Consider the following 12,751-nt stretch of genomic DNA (forward strand, 5'->3'; position numbering starts at 1 on the left):
AAAAAAAAAAAAAAAAAAAAAAAAAAAAAAAAAAAAAAAAAAAAAAAAAAAAAAAAAAAGGAATAAAAATAATAAAGGAAGCAAGAACAGTCGGCGGCTACTGGCTGTGCTAACTAACACACACACTATTACTTAAACATGTCTGTCTTTCTTCTTCTTCTTCTTCTTCTTCTTCTTCTTCTTCACCTTCACCTGCCAAAACTTTGTTTTTCCCTACCATTTGCTCTCCTCTTCTCTTCTCTTCTCTTCTCTTTCAGTCATCAATCATCACCGAATGTAGTTTTCTTTCCTGATGCAACTATGCTAGGTTTGTTGAAACCTCCTCGTCCTCCTCTACCGCCTCTCCCGCCGCGATCGCCGCCTCGTCCTCCTCTGCCTCCGAATCGTCCTCCTCCTCCTCTGCCATCACCACCACTCCATCCTCCACTCCTTCCACCACTTCTTCCTCCTCCACTTCTTCCACCACTCCATCCTCCTCTTGCACTACCACCACCATCACGGCTGTCACCACGAGGCTTGGCTTCGTCCACTGTTAGGTACTCGCCGCTGAGTTCGCTGCCATTGAGTTCGAGGGCTTTGTTGAAACTATCTGAATCTTTGAAGTCCATGTAAGCCATTCTGGAAAAACAAATTGACAAAGCCAAAACATCAGAATTGATAGATTGGAGAAGGAAAACACAAATGAAGTAGAGAATACAAACCCTTTGATGTTGCCAGTCTCGTAGTCCTTTGGAATGGATACCCTGGTAACGTCTCCACAACTACTAAAATGATCTTGTAGGGCACTTCTAATCTGTAACAAAAACGATTTCAGAACACTACTGTAACATGGCTACAAAATCACAGATAAGATAATATTATTTGTTACCTCGTCCTCGCCTAGTGATCGATCAAAACCACGAACAAAAATTGTATGGCTTGGACCACCCCTTCCTCCTTTCTGGAATGAGTTGTTTCTGTCTTTGCTGCACATATCATATCAACAATTAGGGAAAAGAAATGGGGGGCTAAAAAGGGAAGAGAGATATTCTAACTAAAGAGGATCTTTACCTGTCATATGGGGTATATGCACCTCTTTCTCGAGCCAAGTCAAGTTTTACTTCACGATTTAACAGGAGCTCACCATTCAATTCAAGAGCCTGAAGTGAAAATTATTGAATACATCAATGCAAACGTAGTAGCAATCACAGAAATATCAAACAACAAGATCAAGAATGGCTGAATGGACGTTCTTGTTAGCTCAAATGCTACCAATCTAACTAAAAATATGTTGTACCATGCAAAATGGACTTTTTATGCATGAAGAAATATACGGTGCAAGTAAATAGGATTGTAAAACAAAGTTTCAAGTATTTATAGATAAGGCGTACAATGCAAAATGATGAATACAGAGAATATCTGTGAGTTTTTCTTCTAGATTAAATCAAAAAAAAAAAAACATAAACACCTCCAATACAGATATAAACCAGTGAACACCAAAATAATGGAACTGGTTCTTACTTTTTTAGCAATATCAGCTGTCTCAAACTCCACATGGCCAAAGCCCTTGAACCTCCCATCGTGGTCAGAAGCAAAACGGACATCAATAGGCTTTCCAACATCTTTGAAGAAGTTTTCCCTGCAAAGTTTTAATAATTCAGTTTAAAAAATACAGGAGTATAATTCAATGGCCAAAAAGGGAAAATTGGAAGAGAACCATTAAAACAAAAGAACCCAGTATCCTATGTTCACCATCACATGCGAAGGCCTCAAATATAGATAAATTATGTCGGGGAGTAAAACAACTATAATCAAAATAACAACAGAAAATGCAACTTTAACATACACATCAGCCTGTTCAACTTGGAAGGACAAGTTTCCAACAAACAGCGTCTTTGATTCACCACTCTGATCTTTAGTAGGAGTTTTAGGCTGCATGAAAATAATAAGAATTAGTCGTTGAATATATGATACTAGACTATATAAAACAGATGACGGAATAAAGGTAATTTACTGCTTCATTCTTCGCTTGCTTGGTGGCTGTTTTTGGTGATACAGCATCCACCATTTCAACATCATTATCCTAATACCCCAAAAGAATTGACACAGATTAATCCCATTACTAGGTAAAGATATAAAATATAATCAAAGTGACATTATTATATTTTTTAATATCATTAAAAAAAAATGAGCCATCAACAAGCACATATCTTTCATGGTACTGGAAAAACGCAAATCATAAGTTACTGGAGCAGATGGTCAAAGCTCTTTCACAATTACTATAAAACCTAACGAGCTAATGCAGATAAATCTTTACATAAGAGGTTTATAACCAAACACATGACAAAGTAAAAACAATAGCACCAAAAAACTAACCACTTTCTTCTTCTTTTGTGGTTTTTCCTCCTCTTCATCACTTTCACTGGAACTGTCATCGCTGTCTTCTTCATCCTCGCTCTCATCACTGTCCACATCCATCTTTTCTTGTGTTTTCTGTAAAAGGATAATGAATTAAGACAATTCAGGTAGTTTATCACTATATAGCACTAGATTAATTACGTGGACAAAAAATGTATTAGATTCATTTTTCACAACCCATTGGAGGAATTATAGAGAAAAAAATATCAAAACTTTAAAGAATACCGATTTGGAATCTTTTTTCTCAGAAGGAACAGCAGCTTTCTTTGGAGTCTGCAAAGACATTTTAGATAAGGTATTTAATAACATGTTGAATAACATCTTTTTAAGTCAACCAACTCAAAGTTTGAAAATTGTTTTTTAAAGAGGCATTAAATATGAAACAGTATAGAATAGCATAAAGATTTTTATAAAAAAAAAACATCAAAAAAAAACTTGAAAAGCAAGAACAGGATGATCAATATCAAAACTAACTGACTGCCACCGTAATAATGCCTACTACTCTTTGTTTAAAAATAATAATAATGAATATCCATGACATTATAGCAAATCATAGAAATAAAACTAAAACTGACATATACAACACCCAACCACCAGATGCATGAACTTAAACGTTAATTAATGGTTCACAGGAAGAACTCACATCCTCATCGTCGTCATCCTCATCTTCAGAACTACTATCTGAACTCTCTTCTACTTTCTTAACCGGCTGGGATTTAGCAGGAGCAGCAGCAGGCTTTTTTGCAGCCTGATACAGAGTTCAACATAGTTTAGTACATTGACCAATGAACATATTCCCCCACGTCCTTTGTTACATATTTAATATGGAGAAACGTAGCACTATTCAAACTAACCAACCCAAATTAATGATAATGAACTCAAGCAATTACTAAGCTCCTTTATATATGTAGGAGACAACTAAATTGTTAAGTCTGATTTTATTGATCTCTGACATTCAAGCACAATTACTACAATCGACAAAAGATGGCACAAGAGGCAGATGTCAATCAAATACCAAGGATAAGTAAAATGTAATATTATACCACATCCTCGTCAGAATCACTTTCTTCTGAACTGTCACTAGACTCGTTCTTTTTAACACTGGCAGGTGCCTTGGAAACAGCTTTTGCTGCAGGAACCTATGCAAGGAAAATCAAAGACTCAGAAACAACTCATCCAGAAGCAGCTCACTACTGGTTCTTGAAAATTCAAGACAAGAGACAAACTAGAAAATTTCAATCCTTACATCTTCATCAGAATCTGAACTTGAATCAGACTCATCACTCGATTCATCTTTAGCAGAAGCAGAAGAGCCATTTTTAGCAGAAGTTGAAGGCAGTTTCTTCAGTTCATTGCTTTTTTTGGATACTTTATTTTTCTGGATTATTAAAAAAAGGAAAGCTTCAACTAAAAAAAGTTCCCAAATCCTAAACAGTAACACCTTATACCAAATAAATAATACTTACAGGCTCTTCATCTGAAGAGCTATCATCCTCATCTGAACTTTCGGAATCAGAACTATCCTTCTTTTTAGACAAAGCAGCAGCCCCTTTCTTAACAGAAACTTCCGAACCTTTTGTTTTAGCTACAGCTGGCTTTGCAATTTCCTAGAAATAAATACAAGAATTTATCAGAAAAATCAGCATACAATCAACTACTACATGTTCACATCAACTACTTACATCTTCCTCATCAGAACTGTCATCTGATTCTGAGCTACTCGACTCCACTTTCCCTTTGGGGACAGCAGCAGGGACACTCTTTTTGGCAGCAGTAGGTTTTCCCTTTGGTTCCTTGAATACAAGTTCCATTAAATTGATTACAATAATGACAAGCATTTGAGAATAGATGAATAAATTGATTACGAATGTGCAAATGTCCGTGGCACAATTCTCAGTGAATACTCACATCATCAGAATCAGAATCGTCATCAGAAGACTCTTCCTCTGAACTACTGGAATCCTTGTTCTTTTTGGCAGGAACGGCAACAGAACTCTTTTTTGCAGCACTTGGTCCCTTCTTCAATGTTGCAGCAGCTTTAGAAGCGGGCAGCTGAAACAATTGAGATTAAAACAAAAATCAATTATACAGACTTATGAAGGACCTATCAAAGTTTCTCGTACTGTTCGATAAATAACATATATACATATACTCAAATCTACCAAAACATATAAATCTATAATAAGCTAGAAAGCTTAAGGGAGTATGTTTACACACTTCATCAGAATCAGAGTCAGAATCAGAGGAGTCTTCCTCGGAGCTACTGCTACTACTAGCAGGCTTGCTCTTCTTCACAGGGGCAACAGCACCATTAGCTTTTTTAGGGGGCAATTGTTGCTTCTTTGAAGGAGAAACTTTAGGAGCAGGTACCTGGAGTTGTTAAGAGTAAGATAATAAATAAACGTAATTACTGTACAGAGTATACAAATATTTTCTCTCCCTACCGACGAATATTGACCTTGTCTAGAAACATATAATTACATCGTAACCAATGCTACAAAATATACCAAATGAAGCAATGCAAGCAAAAAAAATATGAAGTATGCATGAACATAGAAACCATCCTCAGTGTTCTAAAATCCCCATACAAAAATCTCTGAGGACCCTTTATTCTAGAAGAAAAGTTTATTAAAAATATCTATTTGAGACACGTAAATTCAATATGTTGTCGTGCTGGTGTCATAACTATTATTAGAATTTATTGCCGTAGCTAACCGAACTATTAAATTTATTGCTGTGGCTAACCGAACTCCTATAGTTTTTTAAATGCTGCAATACTACGAGTTACGTTGAAAGGCCTACAAATTTCCTTACCAACGTGGAAAGACGCGATAAAAAACATGCGAAAAGGCAGATTAAAAAATCCAGTCAATAATAACGATGGTGCTTACAGTCTCTTCTTCGGAAGAAGAATCTTCCTCAGAGCTACTTGTCTCTACTTTCTTCTTCTTTTGTGTTTTTGATTCGATCTTTTGTTTCTTAACTGCCTGTTCAACAGCCTCGTCCTTTTTCTGCTTCTTCGTTACTACTTGTTTCTCGACAACCTCTTCAGCCGCTCTCTTACCTTCGTGAACATCAACATACCAAAAATTTAGCAACCATTCTCAATAATCAAATACGAACAATAAAAAGAATAGGAAAAAAATTCATTGATCACCACAACAAACAACATGACACAAATCAAAATCAAATCGGCTGAACTCGATAATGCATACGATACCTTTCTTCGCAGGTTTCGAGGTCGGGACTGCAGCCGGAGCTAACTCGGCCTAGAACAATTAAACAGAAAACCCAAAACACCATTACAAAACCATCTACAAATCTAGCAAAACTTTCATAGGGAAAAAAAAAATAAAAAAATACGTCTCTGAGAATCACACGTACTTTAGTTGCAGACTTCTTGCTCGACTTCCCCATCTGAGAGATGAACCAAATTGCAGAGCCCAAGACGGGTTCTCAGGAGAATTGGTAAAGAAAAAAGGAAAAAGAGGAGAAGAAAAACAATGGAGGCTCTGCAAAACCCTGTTCGTAGAGAAATATTAGGGTTTTGGAGGAGCGGTAAGTGTTAAACAGAGTCTTTGCTTCTATATTTATAAGACGCTGATTTTGTATTCGGCGCGCGCTTTAGGGTTTCGTCGGTTCGTACGTGTGAGCTATAAATCGGTCAATCGCGGCTGTATTAATCGCCAATCCCGTTTAATCTGCACCGTTCAATTCTTTCTTTGATTGGATCACTGTGGCGATTATTCATAAATCGTCCGTTGGTGGGTTTGTGGACCCCACCGCGTTTCGGGCAGATATTTCTTTTTATATTCCGTTAAAAGTAAAAGTTCGTTTTAAGAAACTTAAGATAAAAAATAAATTTTTACGCTTAAAAGTAAATTTTTATAACCTTCGAATGTAAAAACCAGTGTTACAAATTTAAAGATAATTTTTTTATTTAAATTTATGAGTTTGTAATCAATTAATGAAATAATCATAAACAAACGATTTTAAAATTTTAGTTACGTACATTTTTTACCAACGTGACTTTCGCTTCTTTTGCGTTTGATATCTATAAAGTTTTGCCATCTCGAACCCAACAAGGCTTTTACTTAATTACCTGTACTACGTTGTTAAGTTGGACTGCACCCCTTGTTCAGCTTTGATTACCTACTGATTTCATGGTGAGTTTGTTAAGAATAATGGTCTGATATCATGTTAACAATGACAAACAAAGTACGATGATTGAAAGTATGATGTTCATTAATGTTCAAACCCTTTAAATAAAATACAACATACAGTCTACTGACTAACGAGATAAAATATATTACTAACCCAAATCTCAAAAGTAAAATAAAATATATAAAATATACTGCTAACCAACTCTTAAAAATAAGGGAAAAATCTCACCGATTACAACTATATAAAATATATTTCATAATTAATTTTATGTCTTAAATCAAATTTCTTAATGCTCTCGAGTGCGAGAGTGTATGTCAATCACACTCAATTCGTCTTTCAAAAAATCAAATTGCTATATTCTTAAAGCTCGATGAAAACATATATCAAGTTAACTCTAAACAAGTATCTGTGGATGATATGAACATGTGATTTGCTTTTTAGATTTCCAATAAATAAATGAATTTATGCCGAAGATGCAAAATGGAAACAAAAAAAAATTGAAATAATTGAATTTAGCAGTAGTAAGATGTAAAACCCAGACGACATGAACACATTGATTTGTTTTTTAGCCTTCCAAAAAATTATTGAATTTTCGAAAAAAATGCAAAACCCAGAGATAGATCGGCTTTGATGCATCTCACAACTCAAATAGTCGCTTATTGGTTCATGCATAACTATAGGGTTGACAATTTATCCCATTTAAATTGATTAGAACAAAGTGAATATACTGTCTAATCACTTCCTGGTTCATCCATAAATGATTTATTCCAAAATTTGTAATTTGTCTAATTTATTTTGATTGGAACAAGTGAATGAACTAGCTGACCATGATGGTGAAGTAATAAGGGCGGTTAAATCAACATCCTAAATTTTGAAGTTGAATTTAACTGATAAATAAAAGAAAACGCAAAAAAAAATTGACGATAACCTTTTTCATCATCTACGGTACGAAATCGATTAAGAAGTCGTGGCTATTAAGTTCAAATTGTTTTATTTTTTATTTTTTGTATATCCATTCCTTCTTAATTTTTACGTATTTCTATGAAGATTAGAATATTTAATATTTTAGTCAATAATATATATATATATATATATATATATATATATATATATATATATATATATGATAATTAAATTAGATTGTACTAATTTATTTACCAATTACTCAGTATTAATTATACCATGTTATTGGTTCGCAAATTACTCATATTATTTCAAAAATTACCATATTTAAATATTTCCTATAAAAATTAGTTAAGATAAATATTTTAGTCACGGCCCACTTTAAAATATTCATAAAATACAGAGAATAATATTATATTATTTTGAAATAACAAATATATATATCTTTTAAAGATAATTTAGTTCTTTTAATAGGAAATTATAATTTTTTTGGATATGTAATTATAATTTATTGAAAAAAAAAACATATATGGATTTGACCAGAAATGATTCCCAAGTTAGTTTCTCCATAAATAGAAAAAACAGGTTGACAAATATATATATATATATATAAAAATAAAAAAATGAAAATTTTATGAGCCTGATAATTATTCCTATACTATAGGTTTAAAATTGGATAAATAATTTAATTTGTTATTGTGACAAATGCCACGTGTTGATTAGGTATTGGGTCTTAAAATTATATTATATGTTTTTGAAGAGACGAGATTTTCCGCGAGAGTTAGTTTCCCCGAAGAATTCCCACCGCTTCCGGATATCCACATCAGCAAGAACAGTCCCCCTCCATGCAAATTCATGCAGAATTTTAGTTTAATTTTATGAAATTAAATTAAATTTCGGTGTTGAAAAAGAAATAAATTTCAAAGCCCAAACAAGAATCTGCTCACATCATCTTATATTTCGTTTCGAATCTCCTAATTTATCTCAATCACAGCCTGGTTTGAATCTGTTCCAGTTTTCATCTTACCCGTTGGATTTCAGTTCCTCATCGCCTACTTCGATTTCCCTCACTATAAATTTCTCTTTTCGATTCTTCCTCCGCATCGGAGGAAAGTGAGTTCGCCGGATAATGGAGAGGAATCCAAGCAAGCAGATGGCGGGAAATGAGAGCGATTACACTGCGGAGATCGAGGGAAGAGAGAGGGTTATGGTGGAAGATGCTTTCAGGAATACGGAGGTTCCGTCATGGAAGAATCAGATCACTGTTAGGGCTATTGTGACGAGCTTTATTCTTAGCATCGTCTTCAACTTCATTGTTTGTAAACTCAATCTTACCACTGGAGTTATTCCATCCCTTAATGTTGCTGCTGGACTTCTCGGATTCGCGATTCTGAAGGGGTACACTTCGATTCTCAGCCAGTTTGGTCTCATGAAACAGCCATTCACTCGACAGGAGAACACCGTGATTCAAACCTGCGTTGTCGCCTCCTCTGGGATCGCGTTTAGCAGTAAGCGCTCTTCTTCTTCTTTTTCTTCGATTTCGATGGATCCTCTGTAATTTCAGTCGCGATTTTTGTTTTACAACTATAGGATCTGAATTAGAATGATCGATGATCGATTCTGGCTCGTAGATGAATGTCAGGGATCGTCCATTGAGAACTAGTTATACGATTCTTTGATTTTCTCATTTTTCTTGCGATTTACACTGTTCGTTATGATTATTGAACTGTTTGGAAATTGCAATGTTCGATAATCAGGTGGAACTGCTAGTTATCTTCTAGGAATGAGTGGCAAAATTGCTGTTCAAGCGGAAGAGGGAAACATTCCGATAAACATCAAGAAACTCTCTGTGGGTTGGATGATGGGTTTTCTCTTCGTTGTTAGCTTTGTTGGGTTATTCTCTATAGTGCCTCTTAGAAAGGTTAGTAGTTCAAGCAATGTTAAATCCTTGTCAAATGCGATTCTCTGGTTTTAATCTGTTTATTCTATTTGTTCTTGTTCTATTTTGGTTGTTGCTTTGATATAATCCACACATGTTCTGGTCTTGCTTTGATGAAATGTTGGGCTTTCAATTGGGTTTGAGTTCTTGTTCGATGATTGATGGTGAAGAATTATTTATCATTGTTCAATTTGATCTATGAATTGGTTTCTTTTCCAATAGATGATGATTCTAAAATACAAATTGACTTATCCAAGTGGAACTGCGACTGCATACCTAATCAACAGCTTTCACACACCTAAAGGAGCGAAGCTTGCAAAGTAAGTATTGGCTCTGTGGCTCTGTTTTTACGCTTCCTTACAAGTTTAAGTTGGATTTTGCCTTGTTTCTTCCTTAACATGGCTATGGATTTGCAGGAGACAAGTTGCAGTCCTTTTCAAGAGCTTCTGTTTCAGCTTTTCATTTGCACTGTTCCAATGGTTCTTTGCTGCTGCTGATGGCTGTGGATTCGCCAGCTTCCCCACATTCGGCCTTCAAGCCTACGAAAAAAGGTAACCGAATCGTTCTAAATTAGTGCTTCTTTCATTCTGAGGTCTCATTGATGGTGAACTTGCAATCTAAAACTTGTTTCATTCTTGACTTGTAATCAACCAAATCTGTAAAATTTATACTAAAATTGATTGAATGTTACAGGTTCTACTTTGATTTCTCGTCTACATACGTCGGTGTAGGAATGATCTGTCCATTTATGGTTAATATATCTCTACTTCTTGGAGCCATCATCTCGTGGGGTGTCATGTGGCCCCTGATCGAGGCAAGGAAAGGTGACTGGTACAGCGCTTCTCTATCTGCAACCAGCCTTCATGGTATTCAAGGCTATAGGGTACCTCTCTCTCCTCTAAATCATCCCCTCCATTTCTTGCTCATTGAAGTGAATGATGTAATGTAATGTACTTGTTAATATTTCTCAGGTTTTTACTGCCATTGCTATGATGCTTGGGGATGGTCTTTACCATGTATTCTTCATGCTCTTCCAAACATTCTACAGCTTAGCCCAGCAGAAACTTTCCCATGACCATGGTGATTCTTCTTTGGAGGCTACCGACTACGATGCTAAACAAAGAATTGATCACTTCACGAAAGACCAAATCCCGAACTGGGTAGCGATGCTCGGCTATGGTATACTTGCAGTGGTATCGATTATCGCAGTTCCTTTGATCTTCCATCAGTTGAAATGGTACCACGTTTTGGTTGCATATGCAATTGCTCCTGTCTTGGCCTTCTGTAATGCCTATGGCTGTGGGCTGACTGACTGGTCTCTTGCATCAAACTATGGTAAATTTGCCATCATTATCTTCAGTTCCTGGGTTGGCCTTGACAATGGAGGTGTTGTTGCTGGTCTTGCATCTTGTGGTGTCATGATGAGCATTGTTTCTACTGCTTCTGATCTCATGCAAGACTTCAAGACCGGGTACTTGACTCTCGCATCGCCCCGATCGATGTTTTTCAGCCAAGTTTGTGGTACTGCCATGGGCTGCTTCTTGTCACCACTCGTCTTTTGGTTCTTCTTCAAAGCTTACAACGTTGGAGATCCCGAAGGCTCCTACCCTGCACCCTATGGTCTAATGTACCGTGGCATTGCGCTTCTTGGCGTTGAGGGCGTCTCTTCCCTCCCCCGAAACTGCCTCACCCTTGCCATTTGCTTCTTTGTTGCTGCTATTGTCATTAACATCATTCGAGAATTTCTCCAAAAGTTGGACACTAGATACCGCGCCTACCGTTTCATCCCAAGTCCAATGTGTATGGCAATTCCGTTCTACCTGGGTGCTTACTTTGCCATTGACATGTGTGTTGGGAGCCTGATCCTCTTCTTGTGGCAGAGGAGGAACAAGATCAAGGCCAGTGAGTTTGCGCCCGCCGTGGCTTCGGGTCTCATCTGTGGTGAATCATTATGGAGTGTTCCAGCAGCCATATTGGCCCTGGCCGGTGTTAAGGCTCCTCTTTGCATGAAGTTCTTGAGTTCCTCTACCAATTCAAAGGTTGATGCCTTCTTAGGAGCCTAATACCCAATTAGTTTTAGGATATTAAACTTGCTGCATTTACTACCAGATGTTTTAGTTTAGTTTGTTTTAATTTGTTCTATCATACTATGTACAAATGTTGGGTTCATCAAGACTTATCTTCCGATTGTGATCAACGATAATATTATAACTCAAAATAGTTTCTCCTTTTTGCTTTTGTCTTATTAGCTTTTAAGATTTGAGTGTGAACCAATTGTATTTGAAATTGTTACCTTACCTTATTAAATCTTGTAAGGTGCTTATTTGGTCTATCGACCATGGTTGTTGTGCTTATTTGATCTATCGACCATGGTTGTTGTGCTTATTTGATCTATCGACCATGGTTGCTGTGCTTATTTGGTCTATCGACTATGACTGCTGTGCTTATTTGGTCTATCGACTATGACTTCGACTATGACTGCTGTGCTTATTTGGTCTATCGACTATGACTACTGTGCTGTGCTTATTTGGTCTATCGACTATGACTACTGTGCTGTGCTTATTTGGTCTATCAATTATGACTGCGTACTTATTTGGTCTATCAACTATGACTGCGTACTTATTTGGTCTATCAACTATGTCCGATGTGCTTATTTGATTTATCAGGTACCCCACTTGTCCCAACTCCAAGGCGGCTACTAACCTAATTAGTCGCTTTTCAATCGAAAAGCTCACTCAGTCCAAGACATGCTTGAGACATTTTACTTGAACATAATTTAATTGACCAATATATTAGTTATCTCGTACAGTAAATGTTATATGAGGATAACAAGGACTACAGTAGCATCAATACCACGTAACCTGGACCCAGACTCTTGTTACTTTGTGTTCGAGCTTGTTCAAATTTGCACATTTGACTCCCATGATTCGACTATCACGATATTTTAATTACAACCTTGAATGTAATAGTTCATAATGTTTAATAATAATTGACATTTATTTTTATAAAAGAAAATGAAATAAAAGGAAATCGAATTAAAATTTTTTATATGGTTGTGGCGTGTTGAGTTATATATGTTTTAGTAGATAATTATTTTATATTTTATTTAAGAAATTGTTCAAATTTATGGCTCATTTGAAAAAAAAAAACAAATAATGTTAAAAAATAAATATGTTGGATGAAGAGGTAAAAAGTTAAATAAAAAGTTGCGGATAAAATCATCCATAATTTACCGTACGTAAAAACTTGGGAACGTGGGACCACGTTCTACAAATGTTTTGAAACAAACGGCGGATCACAGCGGTAGATTCTAGGGTTTATATGGACGGTCAGGATTCGATCCCACTG

General features: G+C 36.0%; 2 protein-coding genes across 2 annotated transcripts; one reads left to right on the forward strand and one right to left on the reverse strand.

Annotated features, from left to right (window-relative positions):
* Positions 1-186: 186 nt before the first annotated feature.
* Positions 187-5,973, reverse strand: LOC111452355 (nucleolin 1-like). The gene is made up of 19 exons (XM_023093026.1): positions 5,782-5,973; positions 5,618-5,666; positions 5,289-5,461; positions 4,615-4,767; positions 4,306-4,449; positions 4,080-4,190; positions 3,864-4,004; positions 3,644-3,775; positions 3,441-3,536; positions 3,041-3,145; positions 2,623-2,670; positions 2,356-2,472; positions 1,994-2,062; positions 1,826-1,911; positions 1,501-1,618; positions 1,051-1,139; positions 869-965; positions 702-793; positions 187-618 (listed from the first exon to the last, which is right to left on the reverse strand). The coding sequence occupies exons 1-19, from the start codon at positions 5,812-5,814 to the stop codon at positions 261-263; spliced, it is 2,211 nt and encodes a 736-aa protein (XP_022948794.1). The 5' UTR covers positions 5,815-5,973; the 3' UTR covers positions 187-260.
* A 2,358-nt stretch (positions 5,974-8,331) lies between these two features.
* LOC111452108 (probable metal-nicotianamine transporter YSL7) lies at positions 8,332-11,633 on the forward strand. Its single transcript, XM_023092651.1, has 6 exons — positions 8,332-8,972; positions 9,222-9,385; positions 9,626-9,723; positions 9,820-9,954; positions 10,097-10,286; positions 10,375-11,633. The coding sequence occupies exons 1-6, from the start codon at positions 8,594-8,596 to the stop codon at positions 11,464-11,466; spliced, it is 2,058 nt and encodes a 685-aa protein (XP_022948419.1). The 5' UTR covers positions 8,332-8,593; the 3' UTR covers positions 11,467-11,633.
* Positions 11,634-12,751: the final 1,118 nt, after the last annotated feature.

Source organism: Cucurbita moschata, unplaced genomic scaffold (assembly GCF_002738365.1).
Source record: "Cucurbita moschata cultivar Rifu unplaced genomic scaffold, Cmos_1.0 Cmo_Scf00014, whole genome shotgun sequence".
Classification (NCBI taxonomy): Eukaryota; Viridiplantae; Streptophyta; class Magnoliopsida; order Cucurbitales; family Cucurbitaceae; genus Cucurbita; species Cucurbita moschata.

What these genes read in the sequence shown, in the direction of transcription:
- LOC111452355 (XM_023093026.1), bottom strand. Translation starts at nt 5,814, where the DNA reads ATGGGGAAGTCGAGCAAGAAGTCTGCAACTAAA. An exon ending in AGAAAAAAGATTCCAAATCG is followed by an intron (nt 2,473 to 2,622) that starts GTATTCTTTAAA and finishes ATCCTTTTACAG; the next exon opens with AAAACACAAGAAAAGATGGA. An exon ending in CAGCTGATATTGCTAAAAAA is followed by an intron (nt 1,140 to 1,500) that starts GTAAGAACCAGT and finishes TTTTCACTTCAG; the next exon opens with GCTCTTGAATTGAATGGTGA.
- LOC111452108 (XM_023092651.1), top strand. Translation starts at nt 8,594, where the DNA reads ATGGAGAGGAATCCAAGCAAGCAGATGGCGGGAAATGAGAGCGATTAC. An exon ending in CTCTGGGATCGCGTTTAGCA is followed by an intron (nt 8,973 to 9,221) that starts GTAAGCGCTCTT and finishes TTCGATAATCAG; the next exon opens with GTGGAACTGCTAGTTATCTT. An exon ending in CTATAGTGCCTCTTAGAAAG is followed by an intron (nt 9,386 to 9,625) that starts GTTAGTAGTTCA and finishes CTTTTCCAATAG; the next exon opens with ATGATGATTCTAAAATACAA.